The sequence below is a fragment of the Nyctereutes procyonoides genome, unplaced genomic scaffold, assembly GCF_905146905.1.
Source record: "Nyctereutes procyonoides isolate TBG_1078 unplaced genomic scaffold, NYPRO_anot_genome, whole genome shotgun sequence".
Classification (NCBI taxonomy): domain Eukaryota; kingdom Metazoa; phylum Chordata; class Mammalia; order Carnivora; family Canidae; genus Nyctereutes; species Nyctereutes procyonoides.
Genome location: NW_026575140.1, coordinates 80,809,221 through 80,833,229, shown reverse-complemented (window position 1 = coordinate 80,833,229; position 24,009 = coordinate 80,809,221). Strand labels below are relative to the sequence as shown.

At 46.3% G+C, this 24,009-nt stretch overlaps 1 protein-coding gene across 1 annotated transcript; it reads left to right on the top strand.

Annotated features, from left to right (window-relative positions):
* Positions 1-23,513, top strand: ACRV1 (acrosomal vesicle protein 1). The gene is made up of 8 exons (XM_055305304.1): positions 1-84; positions 913-1,046; positions 9,422-9,505; positions 12,603-12,675; positions 17,429-17,501; positions 20,168-20,788; positions 22,339-22,458; positions 23,389-23,513. Exons 1-8 carry the CDS (start codon positions 1-3, stop codon positions 23,511-23,513), a joined length of 1,314 nt encoding a protein of 437 aa, XP_055161279.1.
* Positions 23,514-24,009: the final 496 nt, after the last annotated feature.

Here is a 24,009-nt window from a genome sequence, read left to right as displayed (position 1 = left end):
ATGATCCCAGAGCACATGAACCTGAAAAGTCGTGGGATCAGTTCCCGTGATCACCCTGAGGATTTCTACCAAGTCTTAATTCGGGTAAGTGCTGGATTTTCTTCACGTCCCTCCCAGGTGTTCTTGGAGAATGAACTTTGGTGATTCCATGTGGAGGCAGCGAATACCGGCATCCACAACACAGGTGTACAGACCCACAGACAGACGAAACAGAGACCACACACTCCCTCCTCAGGGTTGCCCGGTTGGTTGCCCAGGTTCCAGAAGGAGTTCCAACTTGTGGTGTAATCTCCTCCTTGAGGTTTGTCCTGCGACATTTATGACATTGGCGTCTCAGGGGCCCAAGCGAGAGCGCAGATTCCCAGCCCTTTGGGGTAAACAGGGGACGTTGGCCGGCCAAGTGCTAAAATGGCATCATGTAATATGCAACTTAGGCTTGCCTCCAGAGCTGCATTCCAGGGCTGCAAAGATTTGTAAGAGGAGGCCAGGGACTCTCAGTTGCTCCAGGAATTGCGTTGCAGCTTCAATGTTCTCGTAGGTGGGCTCACCCTGTAGCTACCTTCTCTTTTTCAGTAAATGCCCCAGGAAGGTTGGGGAGGCATTCCTGACCCTCTGGGTACCTGGCTCCAATTTAGTTGAGGGGAGGACACATACTTTCTTTCTTCTTCAACTTCTTTTAATGCTATCAGGCTCTGCAATCTGGCCAATTTCTGATCACAGACCTACTTTGTAGTCACAGGTGGCACAAACAGTAACACTTGCTGGCCGGATTGAACAAGCCCTGTCTGTAGTTTCTCGTGGGGGTGTTGCAGGAATCTCTCAATGAAACGATTTTGGAATTCTGAGGCCTTTTGGAAACTTCCTTATGCCAAGTAAAATGGGTATCACAACCTGTTTGTTTAATTCTGAAAGCCCGACTTCAAAGTGCACTCCTTACATTTTCTTACATTCGGGGAAAGTTCTTCCCAGCGGCCTGTCACCATCCTGAAGGCTGGCAGCAGTTCAGTTGGACTCTTAGCCGCCAATGCAGTTCCACCCACATTTCCGTCAGCCCAAATCTGGTCCCAAATGGGTGCAGAGCACCATACTTGGGTCCCTCAGCGGGACGGTTACTAAAACGAGGTTTCAGGATGTAGTCACATTTTTTCACTCTCGTAGATAGGTGTCGCTTCCAGGACCATAGTTTTAGGCAGAAGTTCAGCAGGTGTGCCCGAAGGAGGCTCATTTGAGCCTCTAGAGTTGAAGCATCTATTTTGCTCACCGTCTGGGTTTCTGAGACCCGATCTAATCCCCTAAAGGGACCGTGCAGTGTTTTCTGGGGCACCTCCTCACACAGAAATTTCTTGAGGTTGGTGTGACCTACGGCCAATATGACCGGTTCCACAATCAGCTCATCTGAACTCAGGAATCTTTGGGTTTGGTGGCAGGTGCTCTGAGAGCTCCGAGTGCTCAGCTTTTATGGCTTTCTGGCCTCCAGGAGTCCCATCAGGGAAAGGCTTCATCCACACAAGAGGAGACAGACAGGTGCACCTACGTATGCGTGGTAACAGGGGACGTTACTGTGTCCCGGCCGAGTGAAGGCCCCGGGTGCACCCCACCCCCCAATTCCCATGCACCTGCCACTGGGGAAGGGACCAAACCAGCAGGCCGGCCCCACCCACAGGGGCTGGGACTTGCTCCCTGCCACTGACCGTTCCCCCTTGGAATTGGGACAGGGTTAAGGGCTGGGGTTTTCCACTCAAAATCCTAGCAGGTGTGGTCTGAAAGGCTAGGGGCTCAGCTCTGGGCAGAGCCCTCTGCGAGCTCAGCTGGGCTCCAGGCACCACGGATCCTGAAATGTGATGTGAAAATAATGTGCAAATTAGCTTCGAGTGATAAGCAGGCTTCCATTCCTGGATGACTAAAACTATGACATTCCCGGGTGGGGCACGTGGGGCCCTCAGTGAGTGGAGCCTGGGACTCCTGATGTCGGGGTTGTGAGTCTGGGCCCCACAATGGGTGTAGAGCTTCCTTAAAAATAAAATCTGTCCAGGGCACCCCAGTGGCTCAGTGGTTTAGCGCCACCTTCAGCCCAGGGCCTGATCCTGGAGACCTGGCATGGAGTCCCACGTCGGGCTCCCTGCATGGAGCCTGCTTCTCTCTCTGCCTGTGTCTCTCTTTGTGTGTCTCTCATGAATAAATAAATTAAAATCTTTGAATAAATAAAATCTGTCCAAAAAAAATCAAATTCCTACGGATACGTCATCCCTTGGGCACAACCTACAGCAGGTCACCTTCAGCACGGGGAACCCATTCCTCCTGAGCACTTATCCCCAACTGGTCACCAAGTGCCCTGGAGGAGGCCCGGGAGCCTCCAGTGGAAGCTCTAGGTCTACTTCTGGGGCAGTCACGGCTTCGCGGTCTTAGACCAAGCGCCAGGTTATGGAAACTACAGCGCCTATTTCTGGTGCCCCCATTTTTATGTCTCTCTTTTCCACCAATTGGGCAATCAAGAGAAGCCAGATGCACAATTGTCAAAAGAACTCTCTGAGATCACCCCTGAGACCCAGCCTCCCAAACCAGGGCAGGGTGGGTGGCGCCCCCTGCGGCGTCTGGGAGCATTCTCACGGGTCAGGAGTCCCAGCTGGGAGGGCAGCTGAGGGGGGCCGCCTCATGTGCAGAACACAGATGGATTCCCAGCTACAGAGAGGAATGGACAGGGCTGCCTGGGGGTGAGCTTCGGGCCTGAGCGTCAGCAGCCGGCAGCCTGGCAAGCTTCAGAAGAGGTGGGGGGTGGGAAGGAGGCTCCCCAGCTTGTCCTGTGGTGGCAACAGTCGGACCGTGCCCTGTGCTGCCTCCTACAGGTGGACCTCAGGTTTGCAGAGAGCCTTCCCCATGGTAGGAGTTCAAGGACTCACTTCTGAATTCTGGAGAGAAAGCTTTTGGAGGAATCGGAGACTTTGGCAGGAACACGGATTATAGCTTCGTTCAATGAAAATGATGCTGTGACAGAGACAAACGGAAGCACTGAAAACGGTGACTTCCAAGTGACCTGGCTTTGTCTTGAGGCTGATTGACGTCTTGCTGCTGAGGGAGGACAAAGAACCTTCAATCATTTCCATTTCTAAAAGCTGAGAGCCTTGTTTTTGTAGAGAGACGGTTGAGTGGGTAAATCTGGGAGGAAGGACCAGCACAGAGATGGGGGATGGAGAAGACAGTTGTCCTCCTAGTGACATGACGAAGGTTCTGGCCAGGCCCGAGGCTCCTAGGGCTCAGGAGCAAAGAAGGGGAGGGGATGTGAGAGCAGTGGGAAGGGCAGTCCAGCCCCTTGGGTATAAAACCCTTCTGTGAAACCCTACCCTCTCGAAATCCCAGTGTGAACAAATACCCTTTATCACTTTGAAGGTAAAGGGTGACACTCCTCGTGTGGGGGTGGTGTCATCCTAGGCACAAAGGAAGGCATAAAGGTAAATTGGGGTGAGGTCGTGAGTCCAGGGAGAGTTTAACTTGGAATCCTCAGTAACCATGAGAGAGAGTCTAGGGCACCATACCCCATGTGCATGGATGCAGAATTTCCAAATAAACTGGGGGTTTTCCTGGTTAGGGGAGAGCAGGCCTGGGGCAGAGGTGCTTGGAGGAACCTATGTTTCCCAGGGGCCTCCACGTGCTGAGACAGAAATCCATGGACACCGGGCTTCCACCCAACAGCACCTGCTGGAGGACAGTGGTCACAGAGACAGGTGTTTCCTTGGGCATAGAGAGCCAGGGACTAGGGAGGAGAATTTCAGGTTGACTGCATGTCTCTAAAGAAATCCTGGCATAAGTCATGGGGGTCTGAGGGAGGGCAGGGGAACATGTGAGCCCCGCAGGCCATCTAAGTGAGCTGTGCCTTCGGGTAGCAAGCCATAGTCTGCCCACCCACCCCCACAACCCCAGGAAGGAGGAGAAGCCTCTGGCTCACCATGTGGCCAGACGCCTGCCCAGCACCCACACCAGGTGAACAGGGGGCCAGGCTGAATGCATGCTCTCACCCCGGAGGCTGCCTGCAGGGGGCGGCCTTGCTCACTGTGTCCTGACTCTGTGAGAGGTGAAGACTCCTCCCCTTGCCCCCACCGGAATCCTCAGGTCCCTGAGTTCAGGTGTGAGGATGGAGAGGGCCCAGGGATAAGGTCACCTGCTGCCACCAGGATGGAGCAGAGCAGAAGCATCATAGCTGGAGGAGCCTGAGATGCTGACCGCCAAGGGACACGCAGGTAGGGACACCTCCGGAAGGCTCCCTAAGTGAGGCTCATGACGGGCCTCTGGACAAGCTCTCCAGCTGTCACAGGTGTGAGTCAGGCAGCCACAAACGCGACAAAGGTGGCCACATGGCCATTGTCTGTGTGGTCTCAACTCTCTCCATTTTTGTCATTGTTGCATTTTGAAGAGGCAGAAGTCATTTCAAAGATTTCTCTTCATTGCTATTTACTTATTATGTGTTTTGTTTGTTTTTTCATGTTGCTAAGCTCCAGACTTGGAATCGATGGTCTGTTGCTCTGGTAAAGATGTTCCTCACCACCTTGGAGCCAGGACTGTGAGGCACAAGTATATCGGAATCACCTGGAACCCAGCAGTGTTGGGGACCCCGTGTTGGCACTTCCAAGGATTTAATACAAGTGACAGCTCAGCTTGTTTCCATCCTGCTGCTAAATTAAGTAAATAAAGAAGATGAGAACAATGAGGGCCAGATGCCTCCCTTTTTAGCCCTCTGCCTCCTGAACCTTCTGAATTTCCCATCTTGTGGTTTTCTGTAACTTCTAGTAAACTGTGAAACAAAGCTTATTTTCACTTTCTCACTAACAAGTTCTAGAACTTCATTGCTAAAAGCTGTATTGGGTATTTCCAGCGGGGTGCTGGGGATGTGGTGGGAGTGAGGGCCTGGCACTGTCCTTGAAGGCTCAGAGGGCCTCGGCAGGGCCAGAGGGACAGAGAAAATCTGAGTCTTAACTAAGCTGAGGCTTAATATTGTCTCTGTAAAGTATTGTGAATCAGGACATTTACTTGATGTTTTGAATCTGCAAGTCCTCACCAGCAGGACAGACACAAAACCCTTTCATATTCCAGCATCTCTTTCCTGGGAAGAGCCCAGCTGGGCTCGGATGTGCAGCAGCTTAGTCACAGACAGTTAATCAAACCTGATGACATCTCTGTCTCCGGTTCAACAGGGAAGCCAACATTTAAGGCTGCTCTCTGCTTTGCGAGTGCCAATGAGATCACTTTTCTCTGGATGGGAAGAGAGCTTGGCATTCTGTTTTTGAAGGTACTAAAGAGCACATGCACAGGCACCTCTCTAGTTGGGACAGCCTGGCCTGCTGGGAAGTGGGGACACAGGCCTCTCCTGAGCAGGTACGTCTCCTGAATGAATGCCACCCTTTATTTCCCTCAGCCTGTCCTCCTCCTCATCTGCCTCTGATGAGAGTTAAACCCTGGGCTCACTTTTCTCCCATCCTTTCACCATGTTTCTCTGTCTGGATTACTTCCCCCCACCTTCCCTCCCTCTGGAGGGAGAGCATCAGGCTCTCCTCTAAGGCCGAGTCCCTGGTCAGGAAGGGCATGTTGTGCTCAAGATACGACACTCTCTGCCCTTGTCAGTCTTCCCTGTCTCCCTCAGGATCAGAAACAGAACATTTTTGCTCAGGCCCTTATCAAATGAGCATGAGTTCCAAGTAGCAGGACTAGGAAGGAACACAGAGACCAAGACCATAAGGACCATCACCCTAATCTCTGCCTTCTGAGGAATAGGGTACAGGAAGAGATAAGTAGAGGCTGGCATCCTGCTGCCTCAACGAGCAGGGGCACACTATAACCAACATCACAGTCTACCTGTTCTTCATTCCTTAGGAAACAGAGTCGTGGGCACTTTCTTGTTGGCCTCTCCTTCTCTGGGCTCCAATTAGCTTAACATTCCAGAGAGGGGCTGCAGGGGCAGGGGTCTGGAAGAAGCTGCTTTGGATGGCATTTCCCTTGGTAGACAGTCCTGGAAGAAGACCACCGCCCCACTAGCAGTCTGCTCTACAAGTGAGTCCTGCCTTCCCACATCTCTGAGTGTAGGGTAGGCAGGGCCAGCAAACAGGTTCCGACTGAAAACAGGTGCTACACTGGCTGCCTCTAGGATCTGAGACCTCAGAGAGATCAAATTAACACTTATGATACCTCCTTAATTCCTTAGGTACAAAATTTGAGTTATGCAGGAGGTCATGAGAAAATTCCCATCCTGTCCTCATCCTTCCCAGAGACCCATCACACAGCCTTGTTTAGCAGAAAATATAGGACCAGGGAGAGCATGGCATAGTGGAAGGACCTTAGCTGTCCAACATTCAGTGGAGGTATTGACAAAGACTTAAGAAACCAGGAGGGGCTCACGCTCATCTGAATTGAATATAAATCTACTTAAAGAGATTTATGAGGGCTCTCTGAAAGTTTTATTAGAAAAGGAAATATGGGTGGTGTGGTGGGTGTGAATTTGTTGTTACTATAATCTGGTGTCCAAATAATATCTTATTTCTCACTCTCTTGAAGTCATCTAGAATCTGACACTCCATCACTACCTACCTGGATGGTAAAAACATCCATCTCTGTTATTTCAGGGGCTTCTCTCCTCATTTCCTTCAGGAGGAGTGTCTAAAGAAGAGACACATCAGTGGAAGTTCATTAATTTTTGCCTGAACTTACAGCAGAAATATTGGCCTCTTCTGAAGCTCCTGGTTCCTGTTTTAGTTTTATGCTCAGGGACTCACTGGTTCCTGCCAGAGCTGAAATCCACAGAGATGAGGGGCCACCTTTCCCAGTGGACCATGTCCCTGTGAGGTCACCTGCTCCTTCAGGCGTTGCCAGAATCAAGGTGGGGAGAAGCGATCCCATTCTCCCACAGCCCCCAAGGCATTCACTGCTCTCCCCACTATCTAGGTAATCCTGCAAAGGGCTTCAGGCTTCCAGATAAACCAGCAGGTGTGGGGAGGTTGTCTCAAACAACTCTGTTTGTGCTTGCCAAAAAATTCTCCCTGAGGCCAGGCATAAAATGGACTGGAAACTTCTTGGAAGAATGTGGGAGCTACTTTGAGAAAGGAGAGAGGAAAGACAAAAAGGGTTTAGCAGGTCAGCTGGTATCCTGCCACAAAATGGTTTTTGTCCTTGAGCTGAATGTTATACAAAAGGAAAAGAGGTTTTAGGGGAGCTTTTTAATGCAACAGAAACTGGCTGGCTGAAAGTTAAAACAGGATGCACAAATAGTTGAAGAATTGAAAGGAGAGATGGAATTTCTAAGAAAGAGTCCATGGCTAGAAATAAAATCACACAGTATCAGAGGTAAAGAATTTCTGTGCTGGGCTCATCAGTAGACTCAATACAGGAGAGGACAGAAGCAGTGAACTTGAAGACTGGGCAATAGGAAACAGAAACATGAGGAGACATAATAATAATTACATTAATAATAGTAAGAAGAAACCAGCACATAGCATCCAATAGCCAGATAGCCGTATGATAATACAAAATATTCTACAGATGTGATTAGTTTCCCAGACAGAGAAGAAAGAAAAAATGGGATGGAATATTATACTTAAAAACAAAGGAGCCAATATTTTCCAAAAATAATGAAAAACATCAAAACACAGATCCAAAGAAGCTAAAAGAATCTCACATAGGAGTACACACAACATCACCACCAGGACCACCAAACTGCTTAAAGCCAAAGAGCAAATCTTGACGACATCAGGAGAATAAGGTACTTTAAGTAAATTGTGATAAATTAAAGGTATATACCCCAAACACTAAAACAAGGTATGTCTCTACATGAGAAGATGAGATGGCTAGTGATGTCTATTCTGGCCACTATTTTTATACTTTTTCTAAACTGAATATTTTAGTTACATGATTTAAACATAAAAACAAAGATTCCAAATAACACCAACTTAAAAAGACACATTTCTTAAGAAAAAAGCTACATAGTGGAAAGGGGGAAAAGACCTAGGAAGTAGAGTGTGTGTGTGTGTGTGTGTGTGTGTGTGTGTGTGTACCAGAGGGGCTGGTGAAGGAGTCCCTCCCAGCCCTAAGTTCTATGAATAAGAGGGAGGCAAGATACTGGAGCCATTGTGGCTCTGGTCAGCCTGGCAGCAAAGGAGCCTCTAAACCGAAGGCACCCTGAGGGCAGGGAGCAGGTCTGTTTTATTCACTGTTCTATAATCATCTAGTTCCCAGGCTTAGCCAGCAGAAAATATAGGTTGAAGGAAGGAAAAGAGGGAAGAGGAAAGCTTGCTATCTGGCAGCCAGTGATAGGGGAGGGAGGGAGGGTTGGAGGTGCACAGAGAAAAGGGGAGGTTGACACAGGAATCTGAGAGAGCACCAAGGGTGGCAGGAAGCAGAAAGCCTTGATCTGCTGGGTCAAGCTGTGGACATGTCAACAGCCACAGCTGAGCAGGGCAGGCTTCAGGCCTTGAACGGTACTGGGGCAGGATGGCCCTGTCCTTTGAGGCTACAGGAGCACAGAAAGGACTAACTGAATAACTCACCAGTTCAAAGAATGGCCAATCTCTACGGTTGTTTCTAGTGTCACTGTGGTATTTCAAAACCAATTTGCACCCTTGGTTTGCAGAAAGGCAGGGAGAGATGCCCAGTGTCTCGGTCTCCATACGGGAGCTTCTTATCTGGAAAGAAGACAAGAAAAGAGCATCTCTGATTTGTGGCCTGCAAATTCAAATGTTTGTCATCTACAAGGTAAACGATACATACCCATGGAAAGAATGAGTGATTCAGCCAACAGGAAGAAACGGCACATAGTCCTGAGTTGCCAGGTAAGAAGGGACACCAGCCACCCTGCAATGGCCACCCTAGTGGCCATCTCCCCGCAAACCCTCACCTTGCCCCCACCAAGGCCTCCAGTTTCCAAAAGCACCACCACAAACAGGCTCTGCTACAACTTTTATAGCCAGTCCCGCCCATCCTGGGGTCTGCATGGGGACTCCCCAAAGACCCAGGCATCCCTCAACAAGCACTTCTTCTCCTGATATGTCTGTTGGTCCAGTCAAGGGTCGGTGGCAGTCCAGCACCAGATCCAGGACCCTTTTGCAACTTTTTTTTTCCCCCAAAGGATTTCACTATCACTTTATTCACTATCACATGTGATGCTTTAGATCATAATCAAATACTGCTACACTGATTTCAGCCCTCAGCTCAAACAATGGAAACGCTAATTTTACAAACAGCGCCAGAACCCAGAACTGGGATTGTTTTCACAGTGCTTAATGGTGGAGTTTGCAAGGAAGAGCCTAAAGCCAAGACCTGTAGGGAGTTTCCAGAGTAAAACTCTAGCGAGCTGATTATAGAGATATGGTGACATTTACTTAAAACCACCACCCACGGGGATATCCCTGATGTGTTCTGGCCAGGACCCCTTTTTTCAACTTTTTAGGAAAAACACCCTTCTGGAGCTCTCCGCTTTTGCCCCCGGGGCTCCTGAGAGCTACCGCCCCAAGATGAAGCAAACATCACTCAGGTGATTTTGCACGTCCCACCTACCTTCAGAGGCTGTCAGAGAGTTCTGCAGGCTCCCTGCAGTCTGGGTGGCACTTGGCTCAGCCTGGGAAACTCCATTGGCCATAAAAATCTTATAGACGTAGACTCTTAGATTCTGGAAATGTACTAGAATTGGAAAGTGAAATTGGGCATCACGAGGCTCTCCAGGCTCTGTCTTCCCACAGGTCAGGAGGGACCACATTCTCTGGGGCCCTGGCAGCCTGGACAGTGGCCAGTTCCCAGGCCTCATGAGCCACCTGGCGGAAAGCTGGGGATTTCTGGGTGCCTGGCTCATGCCTGGGAGGAGGCATGCCTGCCTGAGGACAGACAGGATCCCCCTCTACTCCCAGGGACGGACTGGGCTGCCCGGGGAAGGTCGGGTCCTACACTGTAGCTCCCCAACCCCACTCATATGGACCCATCACCATCTTCCCAATCCCTCCTGAAGGGCAGCCCACGTTGCCTTCACCATCCACAAAATCTTCTTTGCTCCCTTTCCACTCAAATTTAGGGCTCTCAGCAACAAAGCCTGAGGCACTGGGGAGTGTCAGGGATTCGAACTGAGGTGGGAAGGAGGTGAAGTAAAATGGAAGGCAGGGGAGGAAGGACAAAGGGAAGAGCAAGGACAAAAGTGGAGGAAGCAAAGGAGAGGAGGCAGAGAGGGAGGAAACACAGTGGGGTGAGGGGGTGAAGGCTATGATCACCTCTGAGGTTAAAGGGAGGCCCTGGGTCTTGCTCTTCACCTCCCCGTGGCCCACCAATTCACAGCTCACCTGAAACCAGTCCCCAAGGTTTCTTCTTTTGCTTTTCAGGAGTGCTTTCTTGCCAGATGCCCAGCCCGATGCAGAGGAACTGCATCAGCATCACTGGCAACAGCACCAGCACCACCAGTAGAGATGGGATGCTGAGACTCCTCTTGCACCCACGACCAGGGAGCAGAAGGCAGGACAGAGCCACAGGTGCACAGGCCCTGAGTATCTGGCTTTATAACCCTGGCTGGGAGGGGCCCCGATGGGAGCTGAGACAAAGGGCTGCACTCTCACTGCAGAGTGAACAGAGGGCTGGTGGGAGCCTTAGCCTTCCTGCCTGCCTTCAGGGGGGTGAGCACACACCACCATGTGACTGCCCATATTTAGAGAACATGCTCCTCAATAGAGCATGAGCGCAGATTTCTCAGATATGGATGGGCACCCAGACTATTGCTGAAAAAAAAAAAACAAAACAAAACACTAAACCAAACATCCTGCTTAACAAAAAATAGTCTAACCATGAGGTGATCTTCCTTAGGGACTCTAGCAAGGGCCAGCCACTCACGTCCTGAACCCTAACCTGTAAGGACCCCTCAGCCTGTAAGTGGCGAGGGCTCCAGCCTTAGCTGGGGACCCCCTCTCCAGGTTTCAGTTGCCGCAATTAAGACCTGTGTTTGCTTCTTCTCTCTCTCCCTCTGTCTTTCTCTCCTTCAATCTCTTGTTGCAAGAGTTAATCAATTGCATTCATTCAATCTATTGCATTTATCTTCCAGATTAGCTGTATTCCAGATTAGAGATGTTTGTTTATATGCTGAGGAATGTAATTTTAAAACTTTGATCTGAAAGGGTACATGGCTGGCTGGGAGGGTGGAGCGAGCAACTTTTCATCTTGGGGTTCTGAGTTTGAGCCCCATATTGAGTATAGAGTTGCTTAAAAATAAAATCTTTAAAAACAAAACACCTGGATTTTAAGAGTTTTATAGCTTTGGATCAGGCTCCTCTGCAGCCTTAGAACTTGGGTCCATCCTTACTCAAACATGGTAAGAATGACTTGAAGAATAAATATATCTGCTCCCCTTCTGCATTAATATTCTCTCCAGTTTAAGAAATAGAAACCCACTAAAATGGAGGGCTTACTCTATAAGGGTGTAATTATTCCCCCATCCCTCTAAAATCTGAGGAGGCTGACTCAACTATGCCATCTCAAAACAACGTAAGACATTTATAGAGAGCTTGCTATGTGCCAGACTTAGTGCTGAATAATGTCAGGGTCCTGGGATGGAGCCCCGTTTCAGGCTCTCTGCTCACAGTAGGGAGTCTGCTTCTCCCTCTCCCTCTGCTCCTCCCCTGCCCCACCTCATGATCATGCATGTGCACTTTCTCTCTCTTTCTCTCAAATAAAAAAGGAGAAAATCTTTAAAAACAAAACAAAACAAAAAACCACTGGAGACAAAAGAATGCATAGATTGGATGCAACCATTAGTACCAACTCTCATTTCTTATCTGGCTCCAACAACAGCAGAATTCCTGGCAGTGGGCAGCCCCTGTGGTGCAGTGGTTTAGCGCCGCCTGCAGCCTGGGGTGTGATCCTGGAGACCCGGGATCGAGTCCCTGCATGGAGCCTGCTTCTCCCTCTGCCTGTGTCTCTGCCTCTCTCTCTCTCTTTGGGTCTCTATGAATAAATAAATAAAATCTTAAAAAAAATAATTCCTGGCTGTTATTTTGATCAGCCATCCTGTCAGATATGAAAAAGTATGCAAGGTTTCAATATCCTGAAAAGTTGGCCACTTTTCCCAGTAATTACAAGTACATGGATTTAGCCCCCTGGTGTGCTGGTAAACGTTTAACAACTGGTTTGTGGGGTGAGCCTGGATGGGAAAAGCCCTGATTTGTAGCCTTTGCACATTTCCACGGTGTAAATGTCAATTTTCAGCTACCATCCTGACATCACTGAATAGGGAGTTGGGAAGAGATATGCCCACTATTATAGAGTATTTCCAGCATATAGATACAACAGTACTAAATAACCTTATGAGCATAGATAATAGTAAAATGTCATAATTAAGAAGTGATGAAGTTTTGAGTATTTGTTTCTAATATGTCAGTTTATATGTTAATTTTAATAGCTGTGTTCAACAAACAGCTTGTGGAATTCCTGAAACTTTACCAATTAGTACTCTTCAGCCAGTTCAAGCCAGTTCCCAGCACATCACGGGTTAAGTTACCACCACTCAAAGAAGGTGGGCATTGAAAGGTAGAAATTGCTATATCCTTCTACTCATACAATTCTCAGTGATAATATCACATGCCCCATCTCTGATTTGATAGATCGGGGAAGGAACAAATCTACACAGACAGCCAAATCGAAGATTTCCCCACTTTTGAACAGGCCTCTCCTCAGGTTTGTGCCATATTCAACAATGCATTGTCTCAAAAGGACTGTGTCTAACCATCTGTTTGCATGCTAGGTGACTGACAGGGATGTCAGGCTATGGAAACTGAAGCTGGAGAAGCTTGATCTTGGACATCTTTGTTTGGAGTCTGCAGAAAATTCAGAGGAAATTTATTGCTCAGGATTTTAGTTTTAGAAGTCAGTTTTGGCAACAGATCAAAGGAAAGTTCTGATGTGGACAAAAGACCAAGAAGCAGCTGTTTCAGTGGTCCAGGAGAAAGATGAGCTTGAACTCAGGTTATGTCAGTGGAAAGAGAGAAGAGCTGATAAATGAAAGAACCAGTTAGAGGTAAAACTGATATAATGTGTGAGGGGAGGGCAAAGGAGGAGCTGGTTACTGAGCCAAAGGTCCCAGGAACAGAGTTGGGGTACAAACAATGAATTCAGTGTTACAAACATTGAGTTTGAGATGTTTTGTTTTTTTTTTTTAATTTTTATTTATTTATGATAGTCACAGAGAGAGAGAGAGAGGCAGAGACACAGGCAGAGGGAGAAGCAGGCTCCATGCACCGGGAGTCCGATGTGGGATTTGATCCTGGGTCTCCAGGATCGCGCCCTGGGCCAAAGGCAGGCGCCAAACCGCTGCGCCACCCAGGGATCCCGAGTTTGAGATTTTGTAGGAACCCACATAGAAATGTCCAGCTAGTAGTTGGGTAGCTGAGTCTGAACTAAGGAAGAAGGGCCAGCTTATAGGTTTAGAGAGTCCTCAATTTGTAGGTGTTGATTGACACAGATTAAAACTATTCATAGGGAATATGTAAAAAGTAAGAATTAGTTCTCATCAGGAGGATGGGATGGAGAAGTACAATTTCAGGAAAAGTGGGGAGGAGCACCATGAAAGTCACAGAGTATTGTACATTCAGAGAATAACTAGGAACTGGGTATGGGTGAGGCTTGAGATGGACATAGGATGAAGATGTAAGAGAAAGGGACAAGTGAGATGACACTAAGGAAGCAAATGTGGGGACAGATGGCAAGACGTCTTGATGGCTTTCGCTGGCAGCAGTACTGCACAGATGAAGCAACACACTTTCCAATTTTACTGCCCCCTGCCCCCTGACTTCTGAGAAGCTTCAGGATGGTTACCACAGCTACGACCCCTTCCCTAGGTTTCTTAACAGAGATCACCATTCCAGGTGTAACCTAGACTCTCAGTGTCTTTCTGACATGAATTGCATAAAAGGCCTATGAAACAGGCTGGCATTAGAATTTTGTGCAAAAATGATGATTGTGAGAGTTTAAACCATTGAGATTCTCTGTCTTGAAAACTGAAAGTAAGGATGGGGCACCTGGGTGGCTCAGTGGTTGAGCGTCTACCTTTGGTTCAGGTCATGTTCCCAGGTCCTGGGATCAAGTCCCACCTTGGACTTCCTACAGGGAGCCTGCCTCTCTCTCTCTGTGTCCCTCATGAAGAAATAAATAAAATCTTTTAAAAAAAATAAAATAAAAAAGAAAATTGAATGTAAGCAGAGTCAACAGTGCATATTAGGGCCAAAGGACAAAGGCACACATCAGAAGTCAGGGGTGAGCACAAGCCATGAATAAACAGAAATCATGAATAAGCAGAAATAGCAAGCACTCCAAAATGATGAGCAAGCAAAAATTCCAAATCAGTAGGAATTATGAGTAAGCAGAAGTCACAAAATAGAGGGAACAGAACAAGAGCAGTAGAAACACAGGCAAGAAAACTAGAAGAAACTAAGACCTACAGGATTATTAGAACTAGAACTGGAGGTACCTGGCTGGCTCAGGCAGTGGAGCATGTAACTCTTGATCTCAGGGCTCTAAGTTCAAGCCCCATGTTGAATGTAGAGCTTACTTTAAAAAATAATAATAAATTGGGCAGCCCCGGTGGCGCAGCAGTTTAGCGCCTCCTGCAGCCCAGGGCGTGATCCTGGAGATCTGGGATCGAGACCCACGTCAGGCTCTCTGCATGGAGCCTGCTTCTCCCTCTGCCTGCGTCTCTGCCTCTCTCTCTCTGCATCTCTATGAATAAATAAAATCTTTAAAAATAATAATAATAATAATAAATTAAAAATAAAAAGTTTATTTAAAAAAGAAACCAAACTGGAACTGCTAAGTATCCAGAAACACCTTCCAGGTGACAGACTGTGTCCAGGTCTCCATGAGGCCCAGGCTGGGTGGTGTGTGTTCCTACCTGAATATCTGAGTCACCTCCCATTATTTAAGGTCAACTAAGATCAACTGAAGGAGGCATGGTATCTTTCATCTCTTCTGTGTTTTCTGTTATTCTTTCCTGGATTTCTTGGCTTGCTCATTTTCCCTTCGACCCCAAACAGCTGTCTCAGACTTGAGTTACATAACCTTTCAACTCAGCTCTCTCTAGATAAGACTATTCCTACAGAGCCTAGTTGCCTCTCTCTGTGTTCCAACTGCAAGCCCTTGGGAGAAGACTGTTCAGTTCAGCTCATCTTTTTGAACCAGGCCACAAATATTACCAGCCAGGGTTGACACCGCGGTTTCTTTGCTTCGCTTCAGGCCTTTAGAAACTGGAGTTTCAGATGAACACTGGGTGTTATACTATATGTTGGCAAACTGAATTTAAATTTTTAAAAAATGTAAATAAAAAATAAATGTCATTGGTCATTTGAAGAAAAAAAAGAAACTGGAGCTTCACTTTTATCTAGGATGCAGAGATGGGCAGAGGAAGGACACAGGGATTGGAGCACCTCTGGACATCTTAGCTCTGGAGCACTTCTGGTCCCACAGCAAATTCTCCATCACTCCACGTTTTCTTATACAGTGTGCTCAGATACTCACAGGTTTGGCTCTGCAGTGCCAGACCACTGGCATAGGGAGAAAAGTCTCCAAAGTAGACCCCAAGAAAAGCCAGCCTGGGTGGGATTGGGATACAGTCCTGTAAAGTCAACCTTAAGAAAAGAAGGAAGAAAAAGTTGGAGGCTGAGGTTTAAGGAAAGACCATTCAGGCTTTAGGTCTTACCTTTCAATTCTGTGACTACTGGGGAGGGGTGAGTCAGTGATATTCCAGAAAGTTCTGAAAGTTGCAAAAAAAGGGTGCTGCCAAACTTTAAAACAACTGGTAGGTGGTATACATAGTGCCTCTCCCTTTCCACAAATTTCCACCACTTCTATCAATGAAAGTCTGACTCGGTATGATCCCCCAGCTGTTTCTCCAGACTCTCTCCACATGGAAGAAAAGAATTATCAGCAACATACTCTTTCATGAATTTTTCCACTCCACAGAAGCCCAGCCTCAGACCACAAATCCTAGTTTTGTCCTCCAATACAAGCGAAGTAGGGTAGGCCTCCCTCTGCAACTTTTGATGCCTGGTGATCCCTTTTCTCCAACTGACCCATGGTCTTTAGCCAGCCCATTCTAAGAGCTCTCTATAAAATTTCCAGTATGGGGCAGACGGAGGCCCAGAAAAGGCACTTTATCCATTCCTTCATTCAGAAAGCATGTATTAAGTATGTATTATATGGCAAAGCTGCTGCTAGGTAGTGAGGTACTACAGTGATCAAGACAGACAGACAGAGATCCTTCTTTCAAGGAGCTCAGAGTCTAATGGAGGAGATAAATATTAAATAATTATAAGACTGATAAATCTATTCTGGTTCCAGCATTCAGTCCTACATGTACCAAAGTGGTCCGAGGTTGGTGGGCAGGGAAGATGTAGGAGGTGAAGGCCATAGGATCTCTGCCACCCAATCCCCAACAGTTCTAGCTTTCTATCATATGGATGCTTCACTGCATCCATATTCTACCCCCTTGATAGAAATTACAGCTCAAGGCACAGCTTTCAACAATCCCTTGTTGGTCCTTCTTCTGGATACATTTCATGTATTTACCATTTGTTTCTTACCAAAACCAACATGTTACCATAGCTGGTTGAGAGCAGGAGCCATAGAAGAAAGGACACCCAATAGAAGCTTTGTCATGTCAAGACCCAACCAGTATCAAAACTGTGGCAGGAAAGGAAGAATAAATATAGAATAAATATTTCAATCTCAATGTGTATGTGTATGTGTGTGTGTATTTCCCTCTCGAATCTTCCACTGGCTAGTAAACCCAGTCTGAAGCCAAACCCAACCAGCATTCAGGTGATCAAGTCAACAGAGATTAACTTACAAGGGCCAAAAAGAAAAGGCTGATTCAAAGAGCCAAATAGAAAACAATAAGCCAATCACACCTCTTTGTCAAGAACATTTCAAAAGAGAATAGCTTTGGGGATCCCTGGGTGGCTCAGCGGTTGAGCATCTGCCTTCAACCCAGGGCGTCACCCTAGAGTCCTGGGATCAAGTCCCACATCGGGCTTCCTGCATGGAGCCTGCTTCTCCCTCTGCCTGAGTCTCTGCCTCTCTCTGTGTGTCTCTCATGAATAAATAAGATCTTAAAAAAAGAGAGAGAAAATAGCTTTTAAAATTTATTACAAAGAGAATATGTTATTTTGGTAATAAGGTTGGTTTGTTTTTAAAGATAGGGCAAAGAGCCCCAATATACCACCTAATACATGGCAAATTAGCCTTCACTGGCACAGTTAGCCCTGAGTTGTTAAGAGGGCCATCCTGCCTGAATAGCCTACATGAGAACCTCAGAGCTCAACCCATTGTGAGGCACATGGGTGGTGTCTGAGGTTCTAGAATTCCCGGGAGCTGTAGCTTAGCATTAGGAGCTTCTGCTTACAGTTTTCCTTCACAGCTCTTGGGTGTCCTTCACCAGGGTCTCCTCTTTCCCAAAATCCAGATGAAGTTTCTCTTACTAATGAGTCTTTATCTGATTGGATATGCCAGAGGTGAGTCCCCTAACTTGGCCCTTGGGAAACTTCTTTAAGGTGTTATAGCCCTTGAAGAAGGAAGACCAGGAGCACCTGGGTGGCTCAGTCAGTGAAGCATCTGCTTTTGGCTCAGGTCATGATGCCAGGGTCCAGGGATCCAGTCCTGGATCGGGCTCCTGGCTCTGCAGGAGCCTGCTTCTCCCTCTCTGTCTGACTGCCACTTTCCCTGCTTGTGTGCACTCTCTGTCAAATAAATAAAATCTAAAATAAAGAAGAAAGACCAGAATATGTTCCCAAACCAATCTGACTCAAAATCAGGAATAGCTAAACAAGTTCAACTCTGAGAGCTTCTGAGCCAGTTGATTCTTCCTAGTAATGGCTTTATCATTAGAGAGGCCTGCTGGCTTGGAGCAGTCTCATTCTTACTACTTTTTTCAGCCACTGATCATTTGTACCTGATGATCTGTGAGATGCAAAGACAGGTCTAAGGGTTCTGTGAAAATCCAATAAAAGTTTGTCTCAATGAACTGAGTGCAAGGGATCCTTATGTAGCTAATGTAGCAAGGAAAACAAAGGAGATGGGAATATGATGTACCCAGAAAGCCATCTCAGGACACAACAGGGCTATGGGCCAGAGACTTTATGAACCTCTCCTTCCTGGCCATGTTCTTTCTACCCATCCAGTTGTCTGTATTTCCTCTTTGAGGATCCTCATTCATAATGGGCTGTGCTCCCTTATTCCTCCTAGAGAAGAGAGAGGCCATGAGCTCTGAACTGTCAGTTAAATGACAAAGTGTTGCCATTTAATGTTGTTTGTCCGAGATTTCAGTTTTTTGCTTAGATTTTCCAAAGTTGGGACGCCTGGGTGGCTCAGCCATTGAGCGCCTGCCTTCAGCCCAGGGTGTGACCCTGGAGTCCCAGATTGAGTCCCACATCAGGCTTCCTGCATGGAGCCTGCTTCTCCCTCTGCCTGTGTCTTTCCCTCTCTCTCTCTGTGTGTGTGTGTGTGTGTCTTCATGAATAAATAAAATCCTCTAAAAAAATAAAAAGAGATTTTCGAAAGTTGACTTAGAAATGTAGATATATAGCTACCAGATGGTAGTATATGCCAGCCATGTGGCAAAGCAGTAAGTCATCAACTATAAGAATGGCTAAGAAATGAGTGTGCTTTTTCAAGCCTCCTTTCCACATCAGAAATCTCTTTATTAAAACTTCTGTTAACTATTAAAGAATCAGTCAAGCAGATAATACTCAGTAACAACTTTTAAAAATAAAACCTCCCAAAAGCTTTTCCAAACCTTGTTTTTCCTTTATCAACATATTCTAATCTTAGTCTTTAAGAAAGTCATTGATTATAGACTGTGAATCACCCAGAATATATGTATCTATTGCAGGGCTCTTACAGAGATAAGGGTAATTTCGAGCCTTAGGTTACCTCCAGCTCAAAATATCTTGTCATTCCTCTCAGCTTTTGGCTAGAATTAAGATTCGGTCCTTGTAGTCTACCCACCCTCCTCTGGGTTACTCAGTCTAACCAAAGAGTAATAATCAAATTGCTTGGTGCTACATTCAATAAAATGAAAGTCATACCTAAAGAATATTTGTCTGATAGTCATTGGTGAGGTGGATTAAAGGTAGAAAGGATTGGCTGGCCAGAAGAGAATGACCTGCTAAGAGTTTTTTAAGCCCCAGGGTAAAGTGGGGAGGAGAGAGAAATAAAATTGAGCACTTAAGCCATAAACTAGGTGCTTCACAATTTTTCATACTGAAAACTCATGGCAACAGCATAAAGTGGGTATAAATGTTATATCGCAAGGAATCTGAATTCAGAAATAAATAAGCAAAGAATGTTTTTATCTTAATAATTGATTCCAACTTTGAGTCTCTAACCCACATGGATTGGTGATTGAGTGTAAGAATAAAAATGTCTTAAATCCCATCTGATCATTTTTGTGGGTTCATTAGATATTCGTCATCTCTGGTTGAAAATTTTATCCTATCTGAAGTGTAAAATCCTCCACCTTCAATTACAGCTAGAATTACTTAGCTATTGAAACAACTTGCTTTCTCTTTCCCTTTTGTATCTTTATCTTTCTTGCTTTTCACCCACAAAAGACTGGAGGGAGGGCTGGTGGTAGACTTCTGATTATGTGATTGATGGCACATTGATTTCCTGAAGCAGGAAGGCACATCATTTTCCCTTCAGGTGCTTTTGGTACATGGGCTTCCCTGTGCATTTCTTAATAATGTGGATCTTAAAATTCTTCCTTTAAATACCAGAGGCAGTCTCAGTGCGTTTCATTAACACCTCTGTCCTTCATGGTCTCTTGGGTAACTAAATGATATCCTCCAACATCTGCAAGATCTTCAGATGCCTGACCAGGCCCAAAGGAAACCCAGGAATTCCACCGTAGCTTTATTGTATAAGAAAAAGTCTTTGGGCAGCCTGGAAGGCTCAGCGGTTTAGCGCCGCCTTCAGTCCAGGGCCTGATCCTGGAGACCCGGTATGGAGTTCCATGTCAAGCTCCCTGCATGGGGCCTGCTTCTCATTCTGCCTGTGTCTCTGCCTCTCTCTCTCTCTGTCTCTCATGAATAAATAAATAAAATCTTTGGGAAAAAAAAAGTCTTTACCCTAGATATTCGTTCTCTTATCTTCACCATCTTCTGTTCCTTCTCCATTCCAGGAGCATCAGGTCAGCCTGATGAGTCTCCTGGCTCTATGGCTCATCAAGCTTCAGTTCAGCAACTTTCAGGTGAGTACTTTTCACTTGGAAACCCGTCAGATGGTGAGGCTTTATATGAGACTGCTGCAGGTGAGAACACTTTAAGTGAGCACACTTCAGGTGAGCATACTTCCGTTGAGCACGCTGCAGCTGAACATTCTTCAACTGAGCATACTTCAGGTGAGCACGCTTCAGGTGAACACACTTCAGGTGAACGTGCTACGGGTGAACACACTTCTGGTGAACATGCTACAAGTGAGCACACTTCTGGTGAACAGCCTTCTGGTGAACAGCCTTCCGGTGAAAAGTCTTCAGGTGAACAGCCTTCCGGTGAACAGTCTTCTGGTGAAAAACCTTCAGCTGAACAAACTTCAGGTGAACAGGCTGTAGCTGAAAAGCCTTCAGGTGAACAGGCTGTAGCTGAAAGGCCATCAGGTGAACAAGCTTCCAATGAGAAGGCTTCCAGTGAACAGGCTTCAGCTGAACAAGCTTCAGCTGAACAGGCTTCAAGTGAACAGGCTTCAAGTGAAAAGCCACTGGGTGAACAGCCTTCAGGCATTCCACCTTCAAGCACATTTTCAGGTAAGGCACATTTTCAGGGGAAGCACATCTGGTTGGGTGCTAGTCCTTGATTTCAGGTGTAAAATATGCAACACATCAAGAAACCCAATTTTAAGGAGAGGGTTTGGAAGAAAGACCAGTTCACAAACAGTTCATAGCTCTCTCAAAGACACTCTTTACACCTCTTTACAATAGTACCAGGAAGGCAGGAGACAGGTTTTGTGGGGCTCTGAAGGCTAAACAATTTTGAGGGCCCTTTAAAAAAATGAAATAACACAAATACAAAATTCCAGCAGTCCCTCCAACTTCACTCTATGTAAGTAATTACAAATACAAATGCCCACTGCTCCCTTGGAAGGAGCAACTAACCTTCATGAGAGACTAACCTTCATGAACTTTGTGCTAAATCTGCCTTAACAATCTATGTTAGAGGGCAGCCAGGATGGCCCAGTGGTTTAGCGCTGCCTTCAGCCCAAGGCGTGATCCTGGAGACCCAGGATCAAGTCCCATGTCAGGCTTCCTGCATGGAGCCTGCTTCTCCCTCTGCCTGTGTCTCTGCCTCTCTGTGTATCTCATGAAAATAATAAAATCTTAAAAAAAAAAAATCTATGTTAGAATGCCTGTCTAGTGCTGGTGTCTCCATTTTGTTTGTTTAAATGTGGAAATTAAAGCATGAACACACTTTAGTCTCTGCTAGGTTCCTAAAGAAGTTCCCAGCACAACTGCAATTCTTTGGCTCTTACTAAAAAGGGTTGCTCAAGGAAGGAAAACCAGATCCAGAGTTTGACACCTCAAGATATTACCAGACATAAGCACTTCATATTTCCTCCCATTGCATATGTAGTGGTATTCCAATCTTCAGACGAGAGAAGTGAGACTAACATCACATAGCTGGAGAGTTACAATCCTTGGATCCAACTTAAGTTGCTCTGACACATCTGCTCTGACAAGGCCCACATCTTTCCTATTTCTTTGTTTCCCTAACTAGGGATTTGGCAATGGAGATAGTAAAAGAGACAAGATGGAAGCATTTCTTAAAGAATGCCTTTTGTGACAAATTGACATAGTTGACGGTTGACTTGAAAATGGCGAATGATCAATCTACACAGAATCTGCAACATCAGAGCATTCTAACATAGCTTGTTAACCAGTTAGCTTGTGCTCTAAATATTTGTGCCTTGTGGGTGAGAGTATGATGGGGGGAGTCCAAATGGGAGCCAGTCATATGATTAAAGTTCTTCTTTGCTCCTATGGAGTTAGACATGGCAAAAGGACATCTAATTATAAATGTCCAGGAAGTCAGGGGGAATATGAATTGGAGTTAACATCAGTATTATAGAGAGAAATTTGGGATTCTTCAGCAATGACAATGATAGATGAAGCAGAAAGAATGAAGGAATTTCCTCTAGTCCAGAAGATAGACTATGCTTTATCAGACATAGGGCCCTCAAATGCCCAAGAACCAAACAATGAAGCGTGTTATATCCAGGCCCTTCATTCCTCTCCTTGTGACTCATAGCTCTGTGCCTAGTCCATCAGGAAATTTCAACAAGCTTATCTTAAATTTGCAGGTCCAATATTAAATTGTCACACATGCTCATATATGAATGATCAAGGAAAATGTCTTCGTGGAGAGGGAGTCTGCTCCACTCAGAATTCCCAGCAGTGCATGTTAAAGAAGATCTTTGAAGGTATGTGGGGACTTCATGATACAATCTTTGCCAGAGAAACACACATCAACTAACTTGAGTAAACTCTGGAGAGCAGCTGGGATGGCAAGAGCCTGAGGACGGGTCAAGCTGCAATTCCCCAGAAACTTGGGAGATTCAGGAGAAACTTATCCTCTCAAGAATTAAGAGCAGAATTCCAGCTACTGATTGGGAGGTAGAGGCCTTCCCAGGAGCACTCTGATGTCTTAAAAGGAGACAGGGAGACTAGCCATCTCTTCCTCTTAAAGAAATGTATGAGCTGTACCTTGAGATGTTGAGACATTGACCATAAGCTCAAGACTGTCTTGTTCACAGCTATATTTTCCTAGCACTTAGCACAATGTTTAGTACATGGTAGGCATTTAGTAAATGCTGAATAAATGAATAAACCATTGTCAATCAGTCAGTGTTCACAGGTTGCTGGACCTGTCTTATTATATTCCCATACCTCTCTACCCTTATACCAAAATAAAGGATCTTGGTTACTGCCATTCTATGAAACATACTACCTGACTTGTGATTTGTCTAGTCCCTCAACAGAGGGCGTGGGCAACAGATATGAGGAAGGGCCCAGAAGACAGATGGAAGGAGAGGGGAGAGGGCAGCCCTGGTGGCTCAGCAGTTTAGCGCCGCCTTCAGCCCAGGGCGTGATCCTGGAGACCGGGGATCAAGTCCCACGTCGGGCTCCCTGCATGGAGCCTGCTTCCCCTCTGCCTGTGTCTCCACCTCTCTCTCTCTCTCTCTCTCTGTCTCATGAATAAATAAAATAATAATAAAAAAAACGGAGAGGGGAGGAAGAATATACAAGCTGGAGGTCTTGGTTGTGCTTGCAGGACACTGGGGGCCATGGGTGAAGGCGAAGGACAAGGAGGAAGCCTTCTGCTCACTACAGTCTGTCTCTGCTTCTTTCAGGTGGAAAACTCCAATTCATGGTTCAGGGATGTGAAAACATGTGCCCATCTATGAATCTCTTCTCCCATGGAACCAGGATGCAAATTATATGTTGTCGGAACCAATCTTTCTGCAACAAGATCTAGAAGCCTATGCCCTTGCTTCCTACCCTGACTCAGGCAGCAAAAATCCTCCATCACCCAATATGGCCCAATTTATGTTTTGTTTCTTCCCCAGTCAACAACTAATCACATCTGCCTCTGCCTGAGTGTTAGACAGAATGTGCAAATACTTCACTTTTCTTCTCCTATCCATGCTGTTTCCCATTTTTCTCTGTCATCTGTCTTCCCTTACCCCATCTCTCAACATTCTTTTCTTTCTCAATAAATTCCACATGGTCAAGAATACAGACTGGAAAACGGACTTCTTTTCCTATCAGTCAGTTGCAGGATCAGTCAGATCTTGCTTCCTCTCCTCACACTAAAGTGGATGCATTTTAAATCACTCCACATTCCTCAAAGTGGAGGAGTCCCCCAGGGCAGAGACCACAAAGAGAAATGCAGGGTAGCTCAAACAATACTGTGGGGATCTTCTCTGACCCCCCTCCTCTTCCATCCCAATAGAAACCCTACCCCTTTCTAC